The sequence below is a fragment of the Athene cunicularia genome, assembly GCF_003259725.1.
Source record: "Athene cunicularia isolate RWA chromosome 1 unlocalized genomic scaffold, athCun1 chr1_part1, whole genome shotgun sequence".
Taxonomy (NCBI): Eukaryota; Metazoa; Chordata; class Aves; order Strigiformes; family Strigidae; genus Athene; species Athene cunicularia.
Window position 1 is genome coordinate 109,571,599 of NW_020799091.1, and position 15,336 is coordinate 109,586,934.

Here is a 15,336-nt window from a genome sequence, read left to right on the forward strand (position 1 = left end):
GTAAATATCCAGATCATTTCAAGAAACAATAAATTAGAAAAGCTAAGAACACAGGAATACCAAATACAGGAAACGCAAACAACAGCAGCTATAAGCAGAAATCTCACCTCACATAATTTGGGAGAGAACTGCAACACACAACAATCTCCAAAAGTACCTAAAAACCCACAAACAAGAAGTTCTCCAAATGACAACTGCTAATTTCAGATCTGTCAGACTAGATTCAGTACCAGGTGCAAGCACAACTGAAATTGGCTGGAACTGCAATGAACTACTCTTCATCCCACATTCAGTGCTGGAAAACACCAAGTCCTAAAAATCATTTCAAGGTCATTTTACAACAGATGGGAGAATTACTAGAACTCAGAGCTAGATCAGGCACTGCAGAAAAATATTTGATACTACATATTGCAGCTGGCAGATGCAGAAGGCAATGTCACATGAGTCTGTGCCAACATTATCCCAAACTTTTAATTAAAATGAGGGCTTTAGACAATCTGATGTCTCTCTATCACTACTAACTGTCAGACACTGACACTATTCTGAGAATATAATTAACCATCAATGAATAAAATTCATGATAGCTTTTACTTTCTGACTATAATTTCTTATATAAAACCTCAGACATTTAGGTTTCATTTTGCTAGATATTGCATATGACAAAGAAGGTATGCTTAAAATAACGTGCCTTCCAAATTGTTTTCAGTTTACAGCTGTACAGCATGAACAAGCAGTCTTGCTTTGTTTATGCAAACTGCACAGGTTTTATCCCAAAATTTCTTTATTATCTCCTGCACTCTTTTTTCACGTTAAGAAAGAGAACTTTACAAAGACAACAAAAATTCCTAGCAAGCACAAACAAGTAGATTAAAAAATAAGATAGGATGAAAGAAAATGACCAACAGAATAAATCTGGAATCATTACACTCACTTGTGGTTTTAAGTCAAATGATCAATGAATATGAGCAAATTAAGTCTTAATCATCAAGAGGAAAAACAGTAAAAGACCTTGCTGGTATTAAAGTCTTGCTGATTCCCCCAGTTAAAACAGTTAATTTTCTAACTGCAAACATTCTTTCATATACTCTATATATCTGTGCATGTCAGGGGAGAAAACAGTTAAAGCCTACATCAGTCTCTTAAAATTCAATACATAAATCCTTATCATGAAGTTATTCAAATGAGTATTTTCAAAGCTAAGGTCACTAAAAGCTTTTAGATCATTTCAGTCTATGTGAGTATTTTGTCAACAGACTCAAGGAAGCAGGAAGTTGCACTTTAACATTGAATAGTATACATTAAGGTCAAGGTTAAAAACCCAACCTAGCAACAAGGATATTCTTAAACTATATAATTTCAGTTTCATTTAATGTGAAAAGATAATACCAGTGGATGACAAAAATAGAGAATCAGAAAAAAGAAGTACTGGGGACAGGGGAAAGGAATACTTTGACACCTATTTATTTTTTAACTAATTGGAAAGAACTACAGAAAAAAGTAAATCTATAAAAGCTGAAATATGTTAAACAATTATATTTCTCAATAAACTGCATACTGCTTTGCCAATAACACAACACATTTTGCAATATTCCATTTACTCTGCTTATTACTCAGTTCTGTTGGTGCATGAAGTATTAAAGTATAAAACCCACTGTTTTTATATAAATCCTAGTTTTTGGTGTGGTACAAAAATATTAAAGTTATAGGACACACACTGATACCTAGTCAAGTTGGATGCCTTAAAAAAGAATGAGAAAACATTTAGAATGATGAGTGTTATTAAAAATATCTCTTTTTCTCCCTGCCCCTTCAAATCTAAGTTTCACATCCAAATACAACAATCAATGTATCAACAGATGACTTCATACATAGAGGGGCACTAGGATCAGAGGAGTTGAAATGTGTGTGCAGCACTTAAATTTCATCTTGCAAAGAGATGATAAAACGTAAGCAAAACTAAAAGTTTACAGAAGCATTGACAAAGCACACAACTTCTACAAAACATACCTCAAAAAAGACTATTAGGAGAATACCACAGTGGAGACTTTTAACAGAAATAAATCTGTGGTAAAAAGATTCTATTTTTACAATGACAAAATGGTTAACAGCTTGTTATTAGAAAGTTTGATTAAGTGGAAAGTTACGTACATTTCATATATTTGTTAACAATCCAGAATAGAGCAAGCAATGAAATGGAAAAATTAGATTATAATAATTATTTAAATCAGTCATATTACAAAAGACATTTTTTGTACATTTTTCTACCTAGTTTTCAAGGGGTGTCTGATGATTTTGAAATCTGGCCCTTTACAGCACAAACAACAAATTGGAATCATCATCTGTTCATCAACAAAATTTTACAGGAAATGCCTAGCAGTGCTTACAAAGATTCCTCTTCATCCAGGGTTCTTTGCTCCAGGAATTTCGTATCACCCTTCTTCTCATTTTGCAATGTCACTTTGAGTTTTTCTTTTATTAGGTGATCTTTCTAGAATGAATTATGTCACATCTAATCTTCTATTTTTGTAACACATTTGTGCACTATTTAAGCTTGACTCAAGTAACAGAATTATTGCACGTGATTTAGTTTTTTCATAGTCTTCTGGGCATGTTTTGCTGATAATGCTTACTTGCACACCTTAAGGGAGGTGCATCTGTCATTGAAAAAATATTTATTTGAAGTTTGTGGAGGAGCAACTAAAATTTCTGAAACAAGAAACTCAAGTCTCATACATTATGTAAAGAGAGTAAGATACCTGTTAAACAGCAGGAAAAGAACCTTTGAGTTTATTGGGGTGGCATCATACATTTTTTGAAAAGAAATTTGAAGGGGAGACTTCTACTTTGATTTTAGAAACTGCAACTAAAACTAAAGCAACTCCCAAGGATGACTGATTACTCAAGAACTAGGGCGCAAATTTATTTAAAATAAAACATTGTTGTTTTATTGTAAAATAGCAGCTGGAGCTATCTAGTGTAACTTTTGTTCTTTCTTACTTGGAGATCTATCCTGCTGAATTTAGTCAGGTTTTCCAGATCTTTTTCCGCAATTACTTTTACTTGGTGTCCTTTTACTAGCATTTTACCTCTATGTGGTGCCTGTGGCATCTTCTGGGGTGTTGGCTGAAGGTGGTCTGTGAATTGGATTGCTGAAGGACATAAAAGAAAGTTAACATGACCCACGCTGCTGGGTTTCTTTCTGACCCATTGCCATGCCACAGTTTATGCTGCAAAAGTGCATTTGCTGCTTTGCTTGCCACATGCCTTATCTTCCACATGCTTCTAGCAAATTGCATCTTCACATTTTGTTGCATTTTTTTCTGTCTTGAATGACTTGCACTCACCATCTAAGAGTCTAAACGTGAAATACACATTCCAAATTACAGTTAATTGGCTTGCATAAGTTAAGTTAGTGGTAGATAATTAAGACACTCTCCAATCACCAAAACAAGGTATTTGAATTGGACACACAAAGCAAGAATTCTGGAAGCATTAATTTGCTACATAACCTTCAGGAATGACATCTTAGAGCCCTAGTGTCTTTGTGTGCAAATGAGCATAGATACTTACCCGCACTACAGGGGCGCTGTCACGTATAGATATTTAAAAAAAAAAAAAAAAAAGTTTCCAAGGTCCTTTATGCCAAGCATGATAAAGCACAAGAATTCTTTCATGTAATGAAATTATTTTAAAACAAGAGAAATGCCAATACCCTAAGTACAATGAAATAGGGTGAGTGTGAGAGAAAGAGGGAGAGAGATTAAAAGTGACAATAATTCTCAGGAGCTCAGATCTCATGAGAGATGATAAGATGGGACACTAGAAATTGGTATCTCCATTCTGTGATGGAAGAGGAGGGGCCCACATAAATCAGTGCAGATACTCCATTTTTGTAGCCTCTTAAGTTTTCAAACATAACTTCTTTACCGGTATTTATTTGTATAAATATACCTATGCAGAGAGATACACACCCCCTCACCCACATTTAGATTTTCATATCTAAAACATAATCAGAAATATAAGCATTCTCAGAATTTTTTCAGTGAACTCTGCCTTAATTCACGGCTTTTTTTGAATCTTATTCTGTTGTGCTTGTGAACATATACACACATATACATAGGTTAGTACATACATAAAGAAAGGGAAAAAAAGACATTTTAAAATTGTTAATTGTGGTGATTATGATTTCAAGAGTAATTAAGAAAAGCAGAATTTTTATTAGTCACCATTTCAGTTAACAGAAATTGTATGCAAGGATATGCCAACCAATTCATCTGAAGTGATTTGTGGGAAAGTCTTTATCCATTATTCATATCACTTTAGGACTGTAAAGTCTTGAAATTCTTAATGTGAACAGAAAAGGACTGTTCTGTTTTGCAAAGTTTTTCTGTAAACTGAGAAGAAAGCCAGCTGGCAAACGCACAATTTGCTCTAATTCATGTTTGTGGAGTTAAGCAAATGATTTTAAGAAATCAATGCAAGATTCAGTTTCTACAGAGCTTTAAATCACAAAGCAAGCATGGAGTTTGTCAGACATGAAAATAAAGCAAATGATACTAAAAATTCAAAAGCACATTAGAAAGTCTTCAGGCATGTTGGCAAGGAATGTTTTGAGCCACTCTGCAAGAGTGCATGCAAGTTTAAATGCAATATGAAAAGAGAAAAATCAGTTAACATTATAAGTCAAAATCAAATCATCGTTTTCTCTACTGTAATCGTACAAAGGCTAATCTGAGAAAATAAATTAACCTGCCCCCAAATACTCCCAGAATAGACTCCATATTTGTCCCAAGAACTTTAGAAGTAATTCAGCTGAAAGTAGAATGAAAAAAAAAAAAAATCATCTTGCTTACCATAAGTGAATTAGGTCGATAATTGTGAGGATATTCTTCAGAGAAGTACTCTGTACTGTGGTCCAGCCTTTGATGCCCTCCATATTCTGCAGCATCAGAATCCAGAAGAATTTCATACTTAAAAATTACTATTAAGGAACTATGCTATATTACCATTAAATGGGAAATAAATCAAAGCAAAAAAACACTAGAACTGTTGCAACATAATTCATGCTAATATACTCAATATAAAGCAAAAATAATAATTTAAAAATCTAATAAAACATTTGAGAGTGGGAAAAAATGAAGAACATATAGAAGCTGTATGATATTTTTTCTTGACAATTTTATCTTAGCATAGTGACTCCGAGTAAAGAAAGTACCTTCCAGTGTCTTATGAAATCTTCCATGAATGATAAATATATAGCATTACAGTAGATATGCACGGCACTTTGTGATGAGCTAGACTAAAACTGTAACACTAAACTAAATGAGTGGATTTGAATTGCATTTAAGAAGTTACATAATCGTGACCGTCAAAATCAATCGGTGTTTAGCGATACTTTACAGTCTGTCAGAATGTGATCAAGTGTTAATGAGAAAAGCACATAATTTTACAGAAGAAAACCCCACAACTCCTCTGAGAGTTTTTCAGAAGAGTTGGAATTATTATAGCACAGAAGAACAAAAGAAGGTTTGTATTTAACAGAAGAGACAGAATCCTTTTAAGAGACAAACATTCTGACTGCAGTTGTTGAAATGTGGTGAGTTATTTAGCGAAGTGTAATGAGTTGGAATACCTGTATAGATACTTAAAAGGATTCAAACATATTTAGCAAAATATAAAAGATAAAATTGAAAGAAGAAAATCAGAAAATGTAAGGAATTAAATGGGGAAATAAAGAGCTAACGCATATTCAAAAGCCAATTTCTTCTTATTTGGGGCAACAAAAATAGAATGTTTTAATTTTCTGACTACTTCAGTACCTTTGAATTTCTTCTTTGGACATAATTAAAACTTCATTTTCTCTCCTGAAGTTACAACAGAAAGCCTCCATTTTCAATCCCCACTATGCAAAACAGAATGGGAAATAATAGTGCTCTATAATCCAGTCTGCTTCCTTATTTTAAACCATGGTACAATCTTAATTTGCTAGAGTTTGTATTTAACAGGATTAGTCAAGAGTGAGGCAACACTCTTTCAAATCAGTGGTTCTTAAACTGTCTCAGGCTTCTGTGTTTGTTCAAAAATCTACAGATCTTCATATTAACAGAACTGTTTTTATTTAAGTCTTTTTACGCTACTCTCTATCAACTGAGTTTAGGAAATTTCCCAACTGCCAGTCTTACAGATTGAAATCTCTAGCAACAAGAAAGACTGAAGCATAACATAACAGTAAAAGTAGCCTGAACTAAAAGTAACTGCAAATTTACTCTCAGATGTTTCAGTTGAGGAGATTGCACAGGTTTTGCTGACAGAAGGCAAAGAAAAATAGATGCACATGAGGAAAAAAGCAAAGCTGTCAATCAAATTTGGTAGCTGTCAAGCTACCAAATCAGTAATGTTAAGTAGTCCCTTCCCCACAAGTATCTGCATCTAGAGAAAGGACCAGAACTGCTAAATTAGTTTTGACTTCTAAAGGGCAGGTGCCCAAAGGGAAAAACAGCAGATCATCACATTCTCTGGCAAAATCTTTGTGTTTGCTACCGTTTGTTTGTTTTTTTGTTTTTTTTTTTTTTTTAAGTTAGATAAATTATACTTTGTCAGATTTAGTCCTCAATGCCTTATATATGCATTACATACACACTCCCCCCCCCTTTATTTTATAATAAAGTCAAATTACCAATCATTTGTTTTCAAGTACAACATACAAAAATAGAAACTACAACTTCTATTTACTCTCTCCAGTTCCCTTTCAAACGCAGAATCAGCAATGGCTGTTACTATTCCACTGTATATTTTATTAACATGGCAGGGGAATGTGTCCCTCAAGCATTTCAGTCTTTGCTTCTGTGTTCTACACTGTATATTAAATGTAATAATTTATCGGTGTTGCTGAAAGCCCTTGACATCTCTTAAAACTCTTTACAACAAATACAATTGTTATGGCTATGCTAATTTATCCAATTTCCTTAATCCAGATTATAAATTATGTCTAGCAGTGCTCTCTAGCCACACGAAGTTAAAATCACTGACTCTCCATACCTTGCAACATAGCATATTTGGTGTAAATACTGTTAACCAGATCCTGAATAATGGGATCAAAAAGAATTTTAAGATTTTCACAAAGAAGTTATTTCTCAGGGAAAAATTAGTTAGATAAACATGCTCATTTCCCTTCCAATTTAAACCTCACAGAAAAGCCATTTTTCACATTTCAGAATTTTACAAGCATCTACGTTCTTGAAGATTGTTTTGAAGGACAACAATTCTGCATTTTAATTAAGCACATAATAGAAGTATTTTCTTTTGCAGTGGGATCTCTTTTGTTTCAGCAACAGAGTGCTGGAAATATTAACCTGTCCTCTGAAAAAAAAAAAAAAAAGAAAAAAGAAAGGGAAAAAAGAAAAAAAAAAAAAGCAGCTTGATTTCTGTTCAGTTTGACGCTCTGATTAAATTTCCTAACCACTGCAGTGGAGGAGAGTAGCTAAAGCAATGAACTCTTGTACAGATAGAGCTGGAAATGGAAAGGATGTCATTATCTACCACATTAATTACTGAATTACTATGCTTTTATGATGTTTTGAAATACATATTTTAACACAATTTTTTAATTTATTCTTATGCATGATTAATGACACATAAAACACCACTAAGTAAATGCAAATCATAAAATAGGATAATTTGTATTTTGTTCCTCAACACTTACTATTGATAAAAGAATCCACATGGTATTTGTGGGGGTGATGGCACAGCATAATTAAAAGCTCTGCAGAAGAGCAGATGAGAATTTCTACTGACCAGTTGTAGAACAACGTATGGCTTACTGAGTATTTATAAAGAAATTACTCTTTTCTGTATGGTCTGGTTTGACTCGCATAAACTTTTATCACAAATCAAATGCATTCAAATAATATGAAGTACATTGGGTCCTCTGCAGTATATATGACAGCCCTAGTACAGAGATTACCTATGTGACAGGTTACCCATCAAATCAGAAAGTCTGGACAAAACTGAGCAAGACTGAACATGTAGGAAGGGTAATCAAACATATACAAAAAGACTGTAGGTGAACCTGATGGGTTCATCTTCATCCTTTCATAAACTGTTTTAAAATCAGGATTAGGAACTGCTATAGTTTTGATTTGATTGTACAATGGAATGTTTAAGCATCCATACTTCTAGTTCTCTGGTGCTTTCCAGGCATGCAACTACAGCATGGGTGTGTACATCAACATTTTATTTTTAAATCATATGTATATCAACTCCCATTTTCTCACCGCACTTCTTGATATACAAAAGAATCACAGAATCAGCTAGGTTGCAAAAGACCTTGAAGATCATCCAGTCCAATCATCAACCCAACACTGACAGTTCCCAACTACATCATATCCCTCAGCACTATGTCAACCTGATACTTAAACACCTCCAGGGATATGGACTCCACCACCTCCCTGGGCAGCACATTCCAGTGTCTAACAACATCTGTAAAGAAATGCTTCCTAGTATCTAGTCTAAACCTTCCCTGGTGCAACTTGAGGCCATTCCCTCTTGTTCTATCACTTATTACTTGGTTAAAGAGGCTCATCCCCAGCTCTCAGCTACCTGAAAGGAGGTTGCAGTAGAGGGCGATGAGGTCTCCCCTCAGCCTCCAGTTCTGCAGACTAAACACCCCCAGTTCCCTCAACCGCTCCCCGTACGACCTGTGCTCCAGACCCTGCACCAGCTTTGTTGCCTTTCTTTGGACATGCTCAAGTAAACGGTGTCAAAGGCCTTACTAATGTTAAGGTAGACACCAGCCACAGCCCTTCCTTCATCCAATAAGCAGGTTACCCTGTCACAGAAGGAGATCAGGTTTGTCAGGCAGGACCTGCCTTTCATAAACCCATGCTGACTGGGCCTGAGCATCTGGTTGTCCCACATGTGTTGTGTGATGGTACTCAAGATGAGCTGCTCCATCAGCTTCCCGGGCACTGAAGTCAAGCTGACAGGCCTGTAATTTCCCGCATCATCCTTCCCACCCTTCTTATATATGGGCATCACACTGGCCAATTTCCAATCAGTCAGGACCTCCCCAGTCAGCCAGGACTGCTGGTAAATGATGGAAAGCAGCCTGGCGAGCACCCAGCCAGCTCCTTCAGCACCCTCGGGTGTATCCCGTCTGGTTCCATAGACTTGTGTGTGTCTGTGTGATGCAGCAGGTCACTGACTGTCTCCTGGAACATGGAGGGGTCGTTCTCACAATCTCTGTCTTCTGGCTGAGGAGGCTGGATTCCCTCAGTACAACTAATCTTGTTATTAAAGACTGAGGCAAAGAAGGCATTAAGATCTTAGCCTTCTCCTCATCACTTGTTACCATGTTTCCTCCCATGTCTAGCAGGGGATGGAGATTCTCCCTGGACTTTCTTTTGCTACTGACATACTTACAGAAACATTTTTTGTTGTCCTTGATTGCTGAAGCCAGACTAATTTCCAGCTGGGTTTTATACATCCTGATTTCTGCTATGCATAGCCTCACAGCCTCTTTGTAATCACTGTGAATGTTTAGCCCCTTCCAAAAGCTGTAAACTCTCCTTTTCTCCCTGAGTTGCAGCCAAAGCTCCCTGTTCAGCCAGGGTGGTCTTCTCTGTTGCTGGCTTCTCTTACAGCACCAGGGGTCCGCCTGCTCCTGAGCCATTAACACTTCCTTCTTGAAGAGTGCCCAGGCTTCCTGGGCCCCTATGTCCTTCAGGATCATCTCCCAAGAGATCCTGTCAAGCAGGTGCCCAAACAAGACAAAGTCAGCCCTCTGAAAGTCCAGGATGGCAGTTCTGCTTCCCCCAGTAATAGAGATGGGACAAAGATAAAAGTACAGATCAAAAAGGATCAAAAGTTGTGCTGAAACACTTAATTTCTGTCCGTATAAAGAAAGTGAATTTAAACTAGAATGAAGTGTATGGAAAACAGAAGACATGGGAAGGCTTCTGAAGAGCTTTTGATGCTTTAAGCAGTCTTGGGATCGTCTGGCTCTCCTGAACCCATGTTACTGGCAATGATAGTAACACTGGCATGATCCCATGCCTATTCCAGATGGAAATTATAACCATATGACATGACTAAATTTACTTATTCTCATTACAGGTACAGGGATTAAAAGTAATGGCTAAAGGCAACCCTGGATACTTTGTTTAGGATATGCAAAGAAAGCTTTGTGTGCGTTTTGTTTGTTTGTATAAACCAAACAACTTTCCCATAAAGCCTTTTTCAGTATTTCCTAAGGGGAATCCTTTACAGAAGTAGCTACAGTATATATGCTGTCATAGTTGCACACAGTATACAAGACTATCTCTTCTTAAGAAGCCTGTATCTCAGATAGTTTCATATGTTTATTGTTCAAAATACATTAGTAAAAGCTGTACAAAAAGAAAGAGATATTTAACTAGGGCATCTGATACATCATATAAGAATGCAGGAAAAAAAAAAATCCCTCTCCACTCCAGCCCAAAATTCATTGTCATGGATTTTTGAAGAAAAAGAGGCTCCAGTATTCTTGTAACAGCCAGTTTGTACTCTCCACATGAAATCTTATATTGTGCATTATAGAAAAAGAGAGCTTTTTAAGAATGGAGAAATGAAATAAAATTTCTTAGGGCAAAAGTTAAAGTGTTTCTGTATCAATTTTAACCAGGCACACTAATCCAGAAACAGACGTTACAGGAAGGCTTTCTTCTTTCACATACAAGTTATAAAATAGTAGACTGAAATAATTTTTTCCCCCTTCAATTATTAACAGTGTCTTATAGTATGAAAGTGCTGATAATTTATCATTATTGAAAAAAGACATTGAATTAAAACAGTTCAAGCACCTTTCAAGGAAGACTTAAGAAATAAACCCCCAAATGCAGAAAAAAATTCAAAATTTAAAATTAACTAAGAAGTTTCCAATTCAACATGTTTGCCTAGATGTTCTATATAACTTATAGAAATTAAAAATATATATATACTGATGAAAAGAGCACATTTTCAGATTTTACCTCTTGCAAAAACATTAAGAAGTAGTGGTGACAATAGAACTTGCAAATAAAATGCTGGACCAATCAGTCACTGTAATTTTAATATTAAAGTATTGGTCACTGTAGTGGCCAAATGAAGGCTGACTCCATCTGAGTTTGTTAAACTATGTTAAGAAGCCATTTATCGGCTACATGTACAGTGATGGGGCATAAGATAAAAAACTTCTAAATAAAGTCTTTTATGTGTTGGATGCATTTTAACAAATCCAACCCTCAAACTCTTGGAAAATTTTTTTGCTCATCTTGCATGAAAATTGAAGTCCAGCTTTCAAATATTGTATCAGCATTTCTCCTTAGTTGTGTTTTAGCAACTAGCATACAAGCAGTCTACATCAAATGATCTCCAATATTGTAATAAATGGATTCTCAGGAGGTCAGGTTGAATAAACTGGCAAAGCAATGTAGAATAACTCACACTAGCATTTAATAGCCGAATATACAAGTCTTTCCAACGTTGCTCATTAAAAAAAGTCACTTTAAGTCAGCAGTGTACAAGACTACAAATTACTAAGGACTAACCCTTATGAAGTGTGGATTAGAAACCTATCATTAGCAGACCAAAATTTCCTTGTACTACTAATATTTAGAAAAATCAAACAAAAAAGTAGCTTCTGTTTTTTTCAGTACTTCAGCAATTCAAAATTGGAACTACACAAAGCAAAATATCAAGTTCACAGATGTAGGTTTCACATTTTAATTGAAGCTTTCATAGTTATCACTCACCATCAGAAGTACAAGTATTCTTAAATACACCAGTAGAATACATATTATCTGAAATTACATTTTTTATTTATTTTGGCACATTTTTCCTTTTTCTTTTCGGTACAACCTGAGATTAAGATATATAAGATATCTGCTAATTTTCTCTAGATGGACCTATCTCAAGAAATAGAAGAGAAATCCTTCCTAGTTTCACTTTGAGAACTTTGTATCTAGTTAAGGCTCTGTGTGCATCTGTTTGTTCACCCTGAAGATGCAACCCAGGGTTATTCTAAGAAAAAAACAAAATCAAATTAATCCCATTCTCACAGAATGAGTTATTTCACCACCTTTCTTCAAAACTGAAACTGACTGCACACAGAATTAAAGATACAATGTATGAAAAAGTCAAGTGCAATGCTTTGAAGTGCAATTTGGTTGGCTGTGACTTACCACTGGTATGCTTAGACATAAACATGGAACTGAGAGTGGAGTATCAAGGTCATGGAACTGATGCTTACCTTTAGCGGTACAACTGCCAGACAGAAAGAAAGCACATGCTGAATTTACCTCTGCTCTGTGCATTCACTGGATTCTCATGTTCAGTGTGGGAGACTAGGGGAATCAGAAGGTGTGTCTACCTTAATGTTTAAGATGGCCTTGTGAGTGCACTTTTGGAGCAGTTCTCCTCATCAACCCTTACCATGCTTTGGTTCATAGTTCAGAGCCAGTTTTTTGTGGGTATGGAGGTGTTTTTTGAGGGGAGGTGGGGGGTGTTGTCAGTTTTGGGTTTTGTTAAACATTTACTCATCTTTAAGAACTTTTCTGATAGAAATAACACAAAAAGCTGTGAAAAACTGCTATTTAGGAAAGCCGCTGTTGAAAATTTGCAAGTTAATGAGAGAAGAGAGATCACCTAGGCAAGAAGGGTGACCTTCACTTACCACAGGAATTTACCCACATAAGGGTAGGACAGTATCATAAGCAAGTCTGAAGGATAAAAGTCAAGGATCACAAGTCATAGGATGGGATCATAGGAATGGGAGAAACACCCAGGCAACACCTTCCAGCAAGTCAGGCTGGAAGGAACCTCTCAATTCAGCTGCAGGGTCAGACCTGATTGCTCAGGGCTTTATCCAGTAAGCTCTGGAGAACTCCAAGGATGGAGCCTGCACAACTTCTCTGCACAACCTGTTCCAACACTTGCTTGACATCAGCACTGTGGACAAGTTTCTCTTAAGAAAGGCAAGATCTATGCTATTAGACCTGTATCTAGGAAAGTAGTATCAAGACTGCAATAATCGCTGTCCCCACTGGACCCAATTCACATTTTAGATTGGATTTACCGGCACCATAATCTACATTTTTGCAACAGCAAAAAATACTTGGTAGATAATGCTATTCATTGCCTGTTTTTCTAAAGTATGTAGAAAAATTGCCAGAAAAGGTGTCCAGATGGAGAAGTCACCAGGATGGCAATGAAGATGTACAACTTTCATGTGCAAAGGCATTAGCTGGTTTGAGAAGTCAAAGGCAACAGCAATGAGCCAGGGCCAAAGAAATATATTCACCCTACAGAAAGCAAGAACAGATAAGCTGTCCTGGCAACAATTTTTATTAACAAAATACAACCTGTAAAATAAAAGAATAGATCCTGGCAACAAGTGAAGACAAGAAACAAGAAAAAGAAAAGCCAGGCACACCAACAGCTGTATGACTGACAACTGTTATTCTCAAGATGGATTGAAAGAAAGGGAAAGGATATCAAAGACCAGCAATTTCTTAAAGAAATCAATTTTGTAAAAAACAAGCTGTGGGCACAAGCATAATTTATGAATTATTAATATGCACACAGAACAAGAAATATAGCCAAAGATCAATATGTCTAATTAATGAACTTTTCATTCACTTCATATGCTAGAAAGAAGCCTCAGTCATTAAATGCACCATAAGAACAGGGAAGATTAAGGAAAGCACAGCTGCAAGGAGGACTGTAAAGAGCCTGAAGCGGTTAGGCCCTTTTGTTTTTAATTCTTCTTGAATTTCACTGAAAAAACTAGCATAATTAATTTCAAGATGATGGGTACCTCTGGTTCCTGCTCTCCACACACTTCTAATTTTGGAGAAGACTGCATGTTGACCTACAACTGAGAAAAGGCATATCTGGATGAATTTTCTAATTAAATTAAACACCTTGGCCTAATGAACTTCAGCTCAAGGTATTTAGAAAATAGTTGAAACCATTTAGCACTCAACTCATAGCACAGTACTGAGGAGGAATTTGGGTACTGTACGTTTTTGCTTCAGCCAAATACAGATGCTTTTTGCTTAAACCAAATGTAAATTCAGAGATATGCAAATCCATATCGGTTGGTAATCATGAACATAAAATGCTGATTTACTTTTATGCCAAGATAACAAGTCTTGTTAAAAAAACAAAAGGAGAGGGATATATACATACAGCTTAATTTTAATGAGACTTCCAACATTGCAGAAAAATTAACAAAAATCAGCGTGGGATGTTATGGAAGGGAAAGGAGTTATTTCTGAAATCTTTGAGGCTCTTTCCTGTTCCTTCTCCTTCCTTTCAGCCATGTTCCTTTTAAATAGAGGAAAGAAGGTTTCCGTACTGAATTTTTACTGCAGACAGGACTTGGAATCAACCACTACCCCACAGAAAGGTCTCAATCAATATTAAAAAAAAAAAAAAAGGAAAAAAGAAAACTTACGAATGGTGTCCCTGTTAACACTAAAAATTTCATCTACAATCAGAGAACTAAAGACAGCTGACCTAGATGTTGATTATTCATCTATCTCAAAACCGAAGCAAATTAGGCAGAAATAATTTGTTAGCTTAAGCTGCCTTTTTCTCATGAAAAGTCTTCTGAAAGAGCATAATTTATGAAGTAAAATTCCAGCATGAGCACAGAAATGTTTTCCTTTTTCCTTCACGTAATTAAGCAGAAATTGGGCAACAGCATATGCTGCTCTAATAGTAACACAGAGTCATACTGTTGGAAACCTGTCCTTTCCTACGCAGATTGAAGATGCATTCCCACATTAGTATGCTATATTTCTTATTCACACCTATTAACCTTAACATATCACCTACATTCATAAAATTTGGCATCTGGTTGAACCTAAATTAAGCCCTTTGTTTCCATGTGTTGGATAACTCCCCTCCCCCGACAGGCCGGGACAGTTACATAACTGCACTTCAAAGCAGCCTGCAAAGCAGCGTCTTTGCCTTCAGCAATCCCTCACCAGTGACTCATTCAAGTGACCTTATTTGCTCATTAGAAGCTCTACGTGCAGGTTGCAAATGTCAGAGAAGCTGAATTAATGCTTTTTTAAAAAAGGAAATTTTTGCAGCATTTTGAAGGAAATATTTGTGATACCTCAGGTCTCATCTACATGTTTGCTTAAGGACAACTCTAACTTCAGATGCCTATGCACCCTAAATACAGAATCACAGAATTGTCTAGGTTGGAAAAGACCTTGAAGATCATCCAGTCCAACATCAACAGTTCCCAACCACACCATATCCCTCAGCACTATGTCAGCCCGACTCTTGAACACCTCCAGGGATGGG

General features: G+C 36.1%; 1 protein-coding gene across 1 annotated transcript in view; it reads right to left on the minus strand.

Moving 5' to 3' along the window:
- GBE1 (1,4-alpha-glucan branching enzyme 1) overlaps positions 1-15,336 on the minus strand; it is a 128,533-nt gene that overhangs the window by 7,451 nt on the left and 105,746 nt on the right. Inside the window, exons 14-15 of the mRNA XM_026843662.1 lie at positions 4,854-4,971; positions 3,087-3,149 (exon numbers count right to left, since the gene is read on the minus strand). Of these exons, the coding sequence (XP_026699463.1) occupies positions 3,087-3,149; positions 4,854-4,971 (181 nt within the window). The remainder of the gene's footprint in view (positions 1-3,086; positions 3,150-4,853; positions 4,972-15,336) is intronic.